We start from the raw sequence: 15,408 nt of genomic DNA, 5'->3' as shown, positions 1-15,408 counted from the left end.
TATTGATCTATGACTGAACCACCCAACCGTTTATCCATCAGTCAGTTGTCACTACACACACATCTGTATCACAACAATTGGTATAAATTGAGAATAAATATATTAAAAGACAATGTGGAACTGTTAAAGTTTGGAGCTATTACAAGCTGAGAGCCGCATGTGAATCTTAACTGAAGTGTTGATGCTCGTAGAAGCACCACAGCGCTGACAACATTCATCCAGCAGCACTGAGGCTGTTAGGAAGTACTCATCATTTTTATTGCTGTGAATGTACAGTGTAATCTGTTGAAGTACTACTTAATTCGCCAATGATTTCAGCTAGATTTTGTAAATGTTCCACACACAGTGAAGACCTCTGGTTGATTTGCATGCACTAGATTTTTTCCAGTGATTCATATACTGAACCTCTGACATATTTACTTGGGCTTTTACACTGTTTAGATGTTATGACCAGCTTTGCTTCAGGTATGCAGAATATACTCACCTTGTGCCATATGGCTTAAAAGAAAAGTTTTTGGAAATACGCTTTGTTTTATTGTGAAGAGATAGACTGATACCACTCGTGTGTACGCAAAGTATGAAGCTACCGCTAGCAGCCAGCTAAAAAGACAGGATATAATGTGTTAATTAGTGAGCTTTAGAAGTGCTGGTAGGTTGATTTTGCTACCTTTGGAGAGAGCCAGGCTAGCAGTTCCCCCCTGTTTCCAGTCTTTATGCTAAGCTAAGCTAACTGTGTCCTGGCTGCAGTTTCATATTTAGCGCACAGGCGTCAATATTCTCGTCTGATTGTCGACAAGAAAGCAAATAAACCCATTTCCCAAAATGTTGAACTTTTCTCAGGTCGCTGATACTGAAGTTTCATGCCAATTATTAGATATAAACAAACCTATACACATATACATGTCGCAGGAGACTATTTTCAGGCAACATGGTCAAGCAGCAAAGAGGGAGACAGCAAAAACTGAATTTCTTAGAGAGAATCAATACGGTATTCTGTAGAGCCGGAATATCTGGGAAAAAAACACCACATCTCACACTCACATGACACTCCATGAGGAAAAAATGGGCCTCTTTCAATTTTGCATTTCATGAGGCTGTTTGCACAAAATTTGGTATACAAGCTCACTGACACAGCAGCTACAGTATATGTGAGCCCAAACTCAATTATAAGCTATTAGTCGATTAAACACACAAATTAATACCCAAATATCATGCATCAACTCACAACATGATGGTTTGAAACTCTCTGACAAAGTGTCCACAGAGTGACAAAGTTACTGAGCTGACATCACTCAGCTGAGTCAACAAAATAGGCTCGAATTAATGTCAAAATTTTCACTAAGAGTCTTTACTGAATGAACAGCAACATTTATAATCGCATTAAGAACGTTGAGTTATACCTCCTCCGGCTAGTTAATATTTTGTCGGCTACACTAAATAATTTATTGACCATTAAAACCAGAGTAATTGTCAAACCCTCAAATTTACTTTCCTTTAAAGTGTAAAAAACAAAACAGATTCAGCTTTGCTTGTAATGAAGATCATTTCAAAAAGTCATACTAACAGACAGTGACTGTTCCTGGTGCAGTTTTGAATTTACCGAAACAAGAGGCCACCAATTATTTTTGTGGATGCTTCGATTGCAGGTTCACAGCTGAGCTCATTGGTCGATCGGAGAAAGGCTTCACACACGTAGTTGTTGGGCCGTATTGATCAATGTGGACCATTTATATCCAGATCTTTATCTCAGTCCGCTAATCCTGTGCAGGACGTTGTGTGCAGATAGATTAACAAAAAACAAGAGAGACTCAGGGAAATATCAGGGATAGCTGATATTTACACCTAGTTTTACGCTGAGGCAGCTTGAAGTGCAAGAAACGTGGCTCTCGTTGGCTTTAATATGTGACTTCTAATTACAGTCAGGCCAATTCACAGAAAGCTGAGGTGCAAGGCTTAAATATGAACCACAGCATTAGGTCTATAACATCACAGGAGATGGAGTAAACATGCTCAAAGGACAAAACAACACCAAATATCTGGTTTCAGCAGTATGGCGTTGACACTCCCGGTAGCAGAGGCAGGCAGTCAGTTCACATAAGGACATAAACCTCTACTGTAAATGATGTGGTGAGGGGATCTGAAGAGCCATGACGCTGGAAGTCGAGGAGGGCAATTAGCGAAAGACTATGCGCCAATGCTTGGGGTTGATGATGGTGGAAAGAGTGTGACTGATGGGTCAGTAGGATGGAAGTCAGATGTACACACACACATCAGAGGAGGGCGAGTGTGAGGCTAAAATAGGTGCCGCTGCTGCTTTCATTTATTACACAATGTGGTAGACCAAAACAACAACTGTGGCGTGGTGCGCCTGCTTTGGCTACAGTCTGAACACAACCTGTCAACATGTGACATACAAATCTGCGTACATGTGTTTCATCTGAAAGACTTTACTTAAAACAGCGGTGTCACCAGCAGGTCAGCTGGTGAGACAATGGTTTCCTTGTAGAAAAATTATGTTACAGCTGATCAGTGATATTTTTGAAACTGTTTTCATGAGCCGTGATTGCCAACTTTGTCACTTTGTAGCCGACTTGAGAACTCTTTATTCTAGCTATTGATAACGTGCCAGTTCATTAACTATGTGGAGTACTCAAGTCTTTTAGCACATTTACTGTATTTAGAGCATTGATGAAGCAGTTGGATCGGGGCTGGATATTCTCCCATGATTAATCAAGAAAAAGCATTGTTGTAGTAGATACCCAGATTTACTTTTGGAAATGCACAGCTGCCATAGAGCTCAACTGAGACATTAAAATCTCACTGAAAAAATATCACCTTTATCAACATTAAAGTATTCACAACTGACCACTAAATACATAATTTTTAAGGTCCAATATTCCATAAGACCACAACCCTCCCTCTGTGCATCCCTCTGATGATTTGCAGTGCATTCAACCACAACTGAGCAGGGATGCAGTTAGTTTGAGACGCTTTTGGGAAACCGGACCCTGGTCAGTGCTGTAGTAGGAGAAACTGAAACTACAGGGCTGAGGGGCTGCGGAGCTGGCTCTGGTTCGCTGGCGCCACATCCCCCTGAGCTGGTGAGAATGTGGGGGCTGTGCTCTTGCCTTTGAAGCTTTACCTCCCACTAATTCTGGCCTTCCAATTTCCACACACTGCACAGACACCCCCCCTCCATCCTCTTCCCCTCCCTTTCCCTTTGTTTCCCTTATAAGGACTGGCCCAGCCATTTCCTCAGCTTTTCTGTGGGAGGTGGTAGGCTTGTTTGTGAACATGGACAGGTCAGGAGGATCGCAGCATAGTTTTTCTTTTCATAGATGAGCAGTCACAGGAATCTTACGCTAAAAGCCGGTGCCTGCATGCATCACTGTCCAGTGGGGAGTCTCCTAATGTCATCCTAGTGAGCCCTCATCATAAGCCCCACCACTCCATTTGATCTCATATTTTGCCAAATGATATTGCTCTACAGGTTTGGTCTTTAAAACCAATTAAAATCCAACCCAACCATTTCTAATAGTAGCTCAAATAGTTGATTGACATAATCAAATTCTAGCAATCAAATCCAAAGTTAATGAAAGGAAAATCAACTTCCTCTCTGGGCTTTTGGCATTTTCAACAGCTTCCCAGGTTGTTGTGTGAGAAAGTCTAATAAGGGACAAATATTTATTGTCTCGCATATTGTTTCACAAGGTTATACGCTCAGATCAATGAGCATGTAATTGTTAGTCGATAAATGCAACATTTCTTAAATGACTAAACTGCAGTCAGGGCAATTATTTCTAAAGCGTTCACTCCAAATCCGGTCGGTCTCAAACAGGGCTTCACAAGTTTAAAAGGGACATTATTACAGATAAACACTGATAATATATTTCACAAATGACAAACTTCTCTTAAAAATAATCTGACAAAAATCACAGATACAACAGACTGATAATCAAAGAGGCCTACGCTCACCTGGGCACCATCTCCAAGCAGGTAAAAAAGTAAAAGAGCTCACACCTCTGTAATTACAGCAAAAACTGCGTTGTTTATGAAAATGTCGCACTGTGCACTGTGTTTGAATACTGTAGCGTAAAGTGTGATGTGTTTATACCTGTAGCTTTTTTTATTTGAGCATATAAAACAAATACCCTTTAGTTAACCAAAGCAATCTGTGCCCTCAATACAACACAATTCATTTGATTTTATTGGATTTGAATAGCAAGATTAGACCCAACCTTGCAATTTCTTTTCTTTGCCAACCAATCAGAGAAGCTCCAGGGAAGCAGGTGTTGCCGTACTGGTCAGGAGTTTGATTTGTAGATTGATATCTGAAGAATTAAAGAGACAGTGACAGTTTTTAATTTTCTGTGCTTGAATTTTAATCGAACATCAGTGGCTCATGGTCAAGGTTTTCAGAGCTATGAATTAAAACATTAAGTGGTCCCTGTCTGTGCTCAATTATGTAAAAGGAATGTAGGCTTCTATGTAGGCTATGAGCGTCACTAACTCATATTGTATCAAAGCACTACAGCTGCTAACTAAAGGTACAAGGAAGACCAGGTACACTGACAAAAAACATACATTTTCATTTCAGCGTTTCTTTCACTTGTTGCATTACATTACATTATGCAACATTATATCTAAGATTTGTCAAATTATGTGCACATTTTTCAGCCTGAATAAGGTTGTTGGGTTTGTTAAGTCTGCTTATTTCGTAACTTCGATCTTGTTCTTAATATCTTAAAGAGGATATAACAGATTTTTTTTTACAATGAAACAAATATGAAAACAATGTGACAGTGTGAAAGGGGTAACTCGTAGTGATGAACCTGCAGAGAACTATCAACTGAATCTGCAACTCCCTTCGGCTTTATAGTGAGTGTCGGCTCATTGTTTAGCTGTTTGGCCCACAACTTAATTGTTCTGGTTCACTCTCACAGCTCTCATAGTGTCGTTTTCAGCTAACAAAAAGCGCTAAAAACCCACTGTACACTACCTGCTCAGCACCAAACAGCTCAACGGACACAGTTAGCAACTAGCTAGTGAACATAGTGGAGCATTTTTGCATCTAAAGAGCTAGATATATCCCTCAGGAGTTGGTAGAGACCAAAAACAAAAGTAAAACTGAATGAATACTGGACTTACATTTGCCAGGTGGACAGAAACACGACTCCGAATGAAAGCTAATGTTGCTCCATAACTGCTGGCTGTGTAAGCAAGTTCGCCATATTAACTTAAAAGGTGATGATATGCCAGTGGTGTGTATGCATCTTGTTTCCGCTGACCCCAAAGAGGTGATTGCAGGTTTTAAGATACTCCTTTTTTGGTTCAACTTGGAAACTGTTTCTCTTGTGTGTTTCAGTGTTTTGATCATTGATGAGTCATTGACCTCTCTTCTCTCCCTGTGTAAAGTTTCCAGATGGCCCATGGAAGAACGTGGATGAGGGCTGAGCTGTAGTGCGGGCAGAAGGCTCCGGGGCCTGCCTGTTGTCGGCTGGCTGATTGGTCCATCGAGGTGAGGCACCATTCTCACCGGGGCACAGAACGGACCGAGAAAAGGTCTTTGCTCCCCCTCCTCGCTCACCCCTGCCCCCTTTCCACCCTCACCCCCAACCCAGGCACGTACGCTCTGGACCATGTCTAGCGGGCTGTCGGAGGGTAGCCGGACAGAGGACCAGGAGCGGAGTAGCTGCAAACAGGACTCTCCTGTTATAGAGCGCAGGAACCGCAGTGGCATCATCAGTGAGCCCCTCAGTAAGAGCCTTAAGAACTCCCGTACCCTCTCCCAGTATACAGCCGTCTCCTCTGCCACCACCAATGGACACACGGGCAATAGTGAGACTAAGAGCCACTCGGCCAAGCCTCAGCCACCCCCGCAGCCCCAGCCCACTGTCTCCGCACTGACAGCAGCCAAGTTGGACCGGACCCTAGAACAGGTTCTGGAGGGACAGAATGGCCTGCTGCACTTTGCCCAGGCAGCAGCACTGTTAAAGCGGGCCGGTATGGAGCACATGCTCCTGCCTGGGGGCATGGGAGTGGGAGTTGGCGGCGGAGACGCAGGCTCGGGGGCTAGCGACTTGGAGGGTACGTCTGTCACGGACGCCGTAGGTGGTCCTGTTGACTTCCCATATGGAGTAGGGGGTGGTTTCCCCTTCAACCCGGGGCTTTTCATCATGACGCCGGCTGGAGTGTTTCTGGCGGACAGCGCACTACACATGGCCGGCCTGGCCGAGTACCCGGCGCAGAGCGAGCTGGCCTCTGCTATCAACTCCGGTAAAAAGAAGCGAAAACGTTGCGGCATGTGCCCACCTTGCAGACGGCGGATTAACTGCGAGCAATGCAGTAGCTGCAGGAATCGCAAAACGGGCCACCAGATCTGCAAGTTTCGCAAATGTGAGGAACTGAAGAAGAAGCCCTCTGCTGCTCTGGAGGTAAGAGGATGGTGGTTATGATGGGGCATTGCTTTATGGGTCATTGTTTAAGGTTCCTCCAAAAATAAGCTTAAAGGGTTTTGATCCAAAGAGTTCCTACAAAGAGTTATTTTAAAGAATACTACAGAGATCTGCAAACATCACAAACAAGTTTCAGCTTCACATCTGAAAGCACAAAGAAGATCTTTTGGTTCATACCTGACTGTTATTCCCCTTTAAGGGAAATAGTACAGGGGGGCTTTTTGGTGGGCTGATGGGGGAAATGACAGGTGGTGAGGAGTGCGGTGGGTATGTGCAGGGTAAGCATGCACCATGGGGTCTCTTTAATCTGTCCACCATAATCATGCAACCACCCAATCTTTCAACAGGAAGGATAATTCAGTAGCTAAAACACAAGGTTGTTTGTGTTTTCTTTGCGTTGAGCTACACAGTGTATTCCCTTTATTGGAGCATTTGCTGTTTGGTCACATGTATATCCTCCTTATGCATATGTTGCAATCGTAAAGTAAAGGAGAAAAAAAAGTGTGTGGAGGCAGAGTGGCATTAATTGTGAGTGTGTGTGCAGTATGTGTTTGTGTGTAAGTGTACATGCGTGGGTATGTTTGTATATGTGTGTGCATGTAACAAGGTCCATCTGGCCGCAGAGCTGTCATCTGGAGCACCAGGTGTCACTATGGCACACACGCCCCCCTCCCTTTGCTGCCGCTGTCCTTCTCTACGGTGACACTCCTGCTCATCTAAATGGCCCTCCAAATTTCCTGTCCGTTGCCTCCATCACACTCAGTCACCTAACCAACCCCGGCTGCGATGACAGAACGGCCAATCATGAAATCAATTCCAGCAGATGTTCCATCTCAAAGGAAATAAACTTTTGTGATCAATGGATAATAGTGTCACTTTGGCATTACATAATAAATTGATAGATATATAACACAGGGTGAACGTGACCCAGTGGAGAGGCCGCTGGTCTAATTGACACAAACTGGATGTGTGCTTCAAACTGCTAATGGCTTTACTTCTTTCTCTTTCTGATGTTGATTGAGGGTGACAGCTTGGCCTCTTGTTTGTAGGTTGAAATGTTGGTTGTTCAATCCCCGTGTGCTGACTTTGTCCATCCACAGTGAAATGCTCCATAAAAGGACAGTTTGGTTATTAGAGAATTTTGAGTGATGCAAACTGAAAACACAATGTTTGTGTTTGCATTTGGAACGTAAGATTAGCCTAGCTCAGCTCAGTTAATGGATGTTCATGGAGCTTCAGGACTGATTCTACTTTGTTTTATCTTAAGGTTTTAAGGGTTCCTAACCTCAAACCAAAATATCCAATCAACATGATAAAAACAAATATACATATGTTTGTGCAAACTATATCAAGGTTTTTTTTTGCATGTTTTAGCCAATTTACTACAAATCATGTGGGAAGTACTGTCCTTTTTCGAAAACATATCATAGGGTTTCTTTTTCAATGTATTTTTTCAACTTCAAGCCTTGCAAAGAGTTTTCCTCCAAAGAAAAACGACATAATAAGCCGTTTCAGCAAATGCCCAAAAATGACATTCATGCGACAAAACCCTCTAGCAGCTGTAGGAATTGTGACTTGTCCATGAGAAGCAAAGGAGGTGACGTTAACAAAATGTTGAACTTTAACACAGGACTTCCTACCGACAGTCAACGTGTTCTTCTAACCATGACTGCGATCTTTCCCCAACCTCAACCACATGTTTATTATTGTAACCATGACAACATATGGGCACTAACTTTGATGAAGTAGTAACTTTACCTCAAACCATGATGCTTCCCTAAACCTAACCAAGTTGTTTTGTGCCACATCAGAAAACGCTTCTGTGTGTTGCTCTCTTGTTGTTGAGTTGTAAGGCAGGTGTAAGCACAGATTGGTGTGAAAAGTCTGCATATCATCACACAACAATAATTTCTACTTTGACAAAGTTCTTGGCAACAACTTTAATACCATAGATAAACTAATGGAAACCAACGGCAGCCTGGACCACAAAGAAAAGCATTTAAATCACCCAAGTTTGGGAAATAGTTGTCAATAATCAAAATCTCCCAGGCTTTGTATGACATTAAATAAGTTAAAACATTCAAGAGCTGCAACATGGTCCTTTGATGGTGTGAAATTGAAGGAGTCATACGCTGGTCATCACAGACCTTTGTGACTGAAATAACCTGATTTTCTCACAAGTGGAGAATCAGACTAATGTGTTTGAATATCAGCATGTTGTTTTTTCAGTGTTGTATTGTTCAGTTGCAAATTAATGAGAGGCTTCATTTGTCTCTGTTGATGATTCACCAAAATGGTGAGATGTGTCAGCTTGCTATGTAGGTGGCACGACTCAATGTCTGTAACAGAAGGAATGTAATTTTGATTTATGATCTGCAATTGATGTTGTCATGGCAGTTAGCCTAATACCAGTCGTTCACACCAGTGATGCCAAACCCAGGGGGGGCTTGAATATTCATGACTGTTGATGTTGATATAGGTCATTGCGCTGCTCGCAAACGTCACAGTCGGCTGATGTTGCCAGTGGCCACCTCCATATGAAGGAAACTCCAGGGTACCATAAACCTGCCAAGCCTCCAAGTACTAAGTATAATAGAAGCCTGATTATTGACTCTTGTAATTGTATGTACTGTAATTACCTTACACACGTTTTACTCCTGACATCTGAAAACATGTGCTACTCCCTAATTTATTTAATCTGTCTCTCAAGCAATTTCCCTTTTTTCAGACCAGAAATGAGAGGGCTTGTCTTTGCTTGCAACTTACTTGTACAGTAGAACAATATCAGACTAATGGATATTATTAAAGGATAATAGCAGTGTTTTTAAAAGTTTGTGTTGGGCAACACTTCTCTGTTATTTCATTCATGATGGGGTCTGCATCAGTGTAGCTGTCAAAAGCAAACATTGCCTGAACATTAGAGTCAAGTTTTAATATTTTCCACTTCACCGAAATGTGGATTACACTAAAGTTGGCCCATTCATCAAATAGAAATGGATGTGAATACATTAATGGTCAGGCTCTCATTAATTGCCAAAACAACAGGTGCATTGTAGGCGTGCGACAGATGAAATGTGACATTATATGAACAAAGATGCAGCGCCTTTTTTAGAGAGATGAAAGTTCCTGCCGTGTCAAAGACGTGCTGAGGGTCTTGAGCCTGAGATTGCCATGGGAAAGGCAAAAAACATTCACGCCAAAGTGTGCAGCTCCTGCTCCCACACAGAAAGCACGAATCAAACCATAACCTCAATCACCTGACAACCTGCCGTGTGAAATAAATTCTTTGTGACAAGGTAATCCGTGTGATATTCCTCTGATGTCGCCTTAGGAACCTAAAGCTGTTATTCGTGTTCCTTACGGTATATTTTGGACATCTTTGTTACATGATACAGGTAATTTTGACACTGTAAAGTTGGTATTTTAAGAAAAGCGACTAAACATGAATGCAGTGCAACGCAAAATGTAAAGTACACCTGGATAGTAATTGGGCTTTAACTCAAAATGAGACCAGTATTCTGCAACCTGTTACCTCTTTGCTGCAGTATCACAGTATATTTTCCCCCTCTGTACAGAGCTGTGACAGTAGCACAACATTTTTAATTTTGCCTGCTTTTTATTTGTCCTCATGCACTCATACATTTCCCATTAGCAGTCTAGTAGTTGTCTCAAATGGCTTTGTTATTAAGTCAACAGCTCTTGTTCAGCAGGTGATTAGATCAGAGAAAACAGCCTGGGCCGCGCTGTCAGTGAGCGTGATGTCATCAGTGTGAGCTAAATGTCAGAGGATGAGACTCATGGAGGATGTGCTGCGTCAGGAGAGAGAGTGGAGAGCAGAGAGTCAGCAGTAAATCCCAAATGTCAATAATGTGTAGATGATGTAATATTGTCAATTACTGTGTATATTTCTATCGTCTTTAAACAAGGCTTCTGTAAGAGAAGTTCCTGCCTCCCCATAATGCATATTCAGGGGCAGACTTGGGCAGCACCTGTGCCAGAAGCGGAGCTCGTCCACAGTGAGCCTCAGCTGTAGCTCAAACAGCCCCTGAGTGTCACATTCCCCTCCAATCAAAGACAGAGCGGCACATCCCCGTCTGCTGTGGCTGTTACACTCAGTGTGCAGCCTCTAAAGGGGCATGACGTCTTATTTAACATGTGTCTTGCGGTCACTTTGTCAGATGGTTTTGACTGCTTTTCGGCACGTCTGTGTGCACGCCCATGAGTTAAAAAAAAAAAAAAAAAGGCTGGATGAAATGTCTTGGCTTTGTTTCACTGCATATGCATCGAAACCTATGTTCGCACGAGCCTGCGAGCGTATACGCGTCAGTACACAAGTGCAGTCCAGCAGCAGTGTGCTTATTTTAAGGGTGTTGACGATTTCCATTGAAAGCTCATGGCAGCTCAAAGAGGAGCGTAAAATTGGCAAGTGAGGGGGAGTTAGCATGCTGAGGCCTTTGCCACCTCATAGCTCACTGGCTGAAGATGTCTGGATTTATTCTGGGAATGCTACATTTGAGAGAAATAAGTGGGAAGGCAGTTCCTTTCTGCTCTATGTCTGAATACCCTCCAGTGGTGTCAGTCTCAGCGATGCTGTTCAACACCGAGAGAAAGAAGGAGAGTCGGGGTTAGGAAGTTTTATCTTGTTTTTACTCGTATGTCACTGTACATTCAGGATGTACTGTAGAGCCGGGTAATATTTAAAAAAAAAAAAGATAAGACAGGAGCTGAGTTTATAGTCTTTGTCAACTTGTAGAATAATATCTTTTGTAATGAAATTCATTGGTCGTGTCAAAGATGCTGCTTCTTTGTTAACAGACTCAGCTAACACCTGAACACATGAGTGTTGTCCTTTGGGGGCCACTTTGCCAGTATCAGACGTTGATATGGGAGCAGCGTATTCCCTCATGGTCCTTCCTGCCTCCCAGACACCGTACACCAGACAGCCAGGACAGAAGAGGCTCATGCAAACTGACAGGCATGCAGACTGACACCGAGACACATGGATGTGTGGGCAAGTTGCTGGGCAGACAGAGGGACAAGTTGGAGTGGACAGAGGAGGCTGAGGAGGACAGAAAGAGAGAGAAGGGAGTGAGGCAGTCGAGGTGTTGTGCTGTAGACTGACATCTGGATTAAGCAACCAGCCCTTTACTCAAAAAGTAAATTATTATTATTTTAAAAAAAGATAACATCTATAAAACTTATATTACATATAACAGTTGTTTTAACAGCATTTCAGTTTCTGCATTTCAACAAAATACAGTCATTTAAATGCTGTTGAAACAACCATCACATGTATCCTTTACACCAAAAACCTTTTAACCTAGATGCCCAAATGTCTGTGATTACTGGGCATGAGTGTCGAGGATTAGCATGAAAGATTTGGATCATTAGCTTTTATATATATCACCATGCAAATATCTCCAGTATCATCTCTGACATATAGAGCTGCAACGACCAGTTGATCTGCAAAAATGAACTGCAACTATTTTTAAAATCAAGTAATTGTTTTTCGTTTCCGGTTGCAGCTTCTGCAAATGTTTTTCTTTGTCATGTATGTCAGTGAATTGAAAATTGAAGACATCACTGTGGATGTCATTTTATCTACTATTTTTTAACATTTCATAGACAAAATGATAAATCGGTTAATGAAGAAAATAATCGGCAGATCAATCGATAAAGAGAAGAATCGTTAGTTGCACCCATATTTACACCAGTGACCCGGGCATGTACAAGTAACTAAATACAGTTACTCATGGGTTGAACTAATAGATCATATTGTGTATGTATTGGTCCGGTAAGAGCAATCGTATCTATATATTTACATATAATTTACAACTGACTTCTGGAAGGGAGAGCAGGTTTAGGAAAATGTTCTTCGCCCTTTCAGCCAGACAAACAGAGGGTGTTTATGCCAGCTGGAGGTCATTGGTGTTTTGATACAGTTTACTTTTCTGCTGCTTGTGAACAGCAGACAGTGTTACATCCCACGTGCACTCCTGCATGCGGAGATGCTTTGCGTTCATTGTGTCAGTTTGTGTTTTTTTTTTTTTCTTGTGGGTGTCCATAAGGGAATCCTCACATTTGGTGATGATGAAGCCATGAAAACAATAGCCAGAGTGCTCAGCGGTGCCCTGGGGGCAAAAATTGAATTCATAATGGCTTAAACTGGCTTACAGGAATTTGCATCAGTAACACCTAACAACATGTGCTGTGCTCTGAAGGGCCATCGTCAGTTATACTGGATTCAGCTCATTTAAGAAGCAGTTAGTCTGAAAAATAAAAGGATGCTTCCTACTTTTGTGGTATGTTACACACAAATAGTTTGTGCTATGCTAAGACAAATGTGCTCGCCTTGTGTGAAAAAACACATCCATTGATTTTAGTGATTGGCCACTTCACACCCACAGATCCCATCTGTTTGAACCTGTGCAATCAGTGTTGGTGAAGGAAAGGGTTTTTCTATTCCTGAGCTGCTGCCATTTTTTCCATTGATTGCTCATGTTTGATAATGAGGAAAAACAGCATTTACAGTTCAGTCGAGGGATGTGTTGTTTTTCTTCCCACGCATTAAGTCATGGCCACTCCAGCCCTCACCAGGTTTTTGACATCTGTGGCAGCGCCAGATGTTGCTGTCCTCTGACTGTCTTCTTAACAGCTGAGTGCAGATGTAGAAAGGTCATCACAGAGATGGTTGATGGGCTAATGATGCTTAACACACAGACCATGAAAAAATGTTGGCAATATGTTGGCTGTTAACCTTCCGCTTTGTGGTTCTTATTAATATTCCTTCTCCTAAAGATGCCCGATGTTCTGTGCACACAGTTGAAAGTTACAGTTTGTGTATATTTAGTTTAGGTGAAGTAAAACAGTTTAGCAGCACCTGAAACATATATTCACTCCAAACCTGCATCCACCAAACAACATTTGCTACATATGATATGAAGTTGAGAGGTTGATGTGAACTGGCACAGTGCATATGTGGGCTATGAACAGCACTGTGGTGTTCAGTGTCTCTGCTGTCAGATTATGCCTGATTGAGTCAATTTAACAAATAAAGCACAGTGTGGGCTATATTTGGCTGAGATCACCAGAGTAATTACCATGTTTGAAGTCTTTTTACCTGAGCATAAATGTTTCATTTTTGTCAGCAGGTGTTAACTTTCAAAATGAAAGTAAATTAAACCTGTGGAGCACGAACCCCGCAGTCGCTCAGTTTCATGTCCAGATGCGAACAATAGCATTAAAAAGGACTCTGTATGGCTGATTCAAGGGTAGAGGAATGGTTTAAGTGGGCCTGAAAAGTAATTAGGGCTGATATTGTTTTTGGTTTCAAACAAACTTCTCTGAACTAATGGGCCATTTGCCTCCAAGTCGCTTTTGTTGAACTCATAATTTCACTGCAGCTGTGTGAGAGGGCTGTGCAACAGGAGCCACAAAAATTTAAGTCTTATTGTGTTTAGGTTACACATTATTTTTTCATTTGAATTTGAACAGAATTTTAAACGTTTTAATGTCTTTAATATGTGGATGTGAATGGTGTATGACACTTACATGTTTCCTTTTCCATTAGATAGGTGTGTTTGTACGCATGAGTGTGTGTATATGTGTTTTCACTCAGTGTTTATGATTCCTTATTAAACCCTCTGCTGTGGAGCACTGATGGAAAAGTGAATCTGAATCCATCGTTTATGAGAATTTTAGTTTAACAGTCTCACTGTTTGGTGTGATTTCGGGGGTGTATTTTGAGTGTCGGTTAACGTGCCACTGTGTGTGGAGGTGTGTGACTGTACTTGAATACATATTGGTTCGGTGCGAGAGTGTGTGTGGGTGCATAAATGTTTGCCGAGCTCCTCCTGCCTCGCTCCAGGCAGAGCTGGCTAACGGAAGAATCCGTGCTGCAGAATTGCACTTTGCAGGACGCCAGCCGTGCCGCAGCTCCGGGGGAACCCGAGCGGCTCTCTATCTCCTGACTGGCAGGCCGCTGCTGAGCCCTGCAGCTGCATGCATGCGTGCCACTCCTGCTCAGTGCAATCAGACACACAGATAACCACGGTGAGAGAAGGGGGTGAGGGAGTGGAAGCGGCATAATCATTGATGATGGTGTGGGAGAGCAATGCGTGTGGTGGCTAAATAATAAATGTGGCGTATCGGGTTTTGTGTGAAGCCAGGGTTGAAGCCCGTTCCTGAGGTGGTTCTGAGGGGAGGATGTAGAGATTTCACACATACTACTCATCCAGGGATAAAGAGTGGAAATAGAAGTTTGGCCGTTGTTTGACATTAATCATTTAAGTCATTTGTCAACTAAAGATACAAAACAGTCACTGGTTGCACCTTCTTAAATTTGTAGATTTTTTTGCTTTTGTCTGGTGTATAAAACTACAAATTGAATATCTTATGGTTTTGGACCATTTTGGACTGTTATGATTCAAACATTAACCGAAAACCCCCCAGCATTAATCGATAATGAAAATACATGCATGAACAGGAAGGCAACATTATGGATGCCTCTCTGTCAAGGTGTAAAGAAATTGTAGCTTCTCAGTGAAATAGTAGATTTGGGATTATATTCGCAAACACTTGTAAAAATGTGCTGCTTTTCATTAATAACTCCAACCTCCCCTTCTCTCTCCCCTCCCCTCCCCTCCCCTCCCCTCCCCTTCTTGTCCTCTGTTTCTCCAAGAAGGTGATGCTTCCTACAGGAGCGGCGTTCCGGTGGTTCCAGTAGGACTCCTCCTCCACTCCCTACCCAAAGCTCTGCCATCAAGTGCAATGCCAACTCCTGGATTGTCTCCGGAACAGACACTGGCTAATAAACAAACAAGCAACAAAATAAAATTATAGAAAACAACAACAACAAAAAACAAAAAAAAACAAAACAGAACAACAACAACAACAAAAAAAATCAATCGGGTAATGGATGCACCTACTTATTCCTTGAACCAAAAATGAAGCG

The 15,408-nt window shown here is 42.3% G+C and overlaps 1 protein-coding gene across 1 annotated transcript; it reads left to right on the top strand.

The window, feature by feature from the left end:
- Window positions 1-5,607: 5,607 nt before the first annotated feature.
- Window positions 5,608-15,180, top strand: cxxc5a (CXXC finger protein 5a). Its single transcript, XM_070918021.1, has 2 exons — window positions 5,608-6,434; window positions 15,136-15,180. The coding sequence occupies exons 1-2, from the start codon at window positions 5,640-5,642 to the stop codon at window positions 15,178-15,180; spliced, it is 840 nt and encodes a 279-aa protein (XP_070774122.1). The 5' UTR covers window positions 5,608-5,639.
- The last annotated feature ends 228 nt before the right edge of the window (window positions 15,181-15,408 follow it).

Source organism: Enoplosus armatus, chromosome 13 (assembly GCF_043641665.1).
Source record: "Enoplosus armatus isolate fEnoArm2 chromosome 13, fEnoArm2.hap1, whole genome shotgun sequence".
In the NCBI taxonomy this organism is placed as follows: Eukaryota; Metazoa; Chordata; class Actinopteri; order Centrarchiformes; family Enoplosidae; genus Enoplosus; species Enoplosus armatus.
The sequence above is the reverse complement of the archived record's forward strand: the minus strand, read 5'-3'. Positions and strand labels throughout refer to the sequence as shown.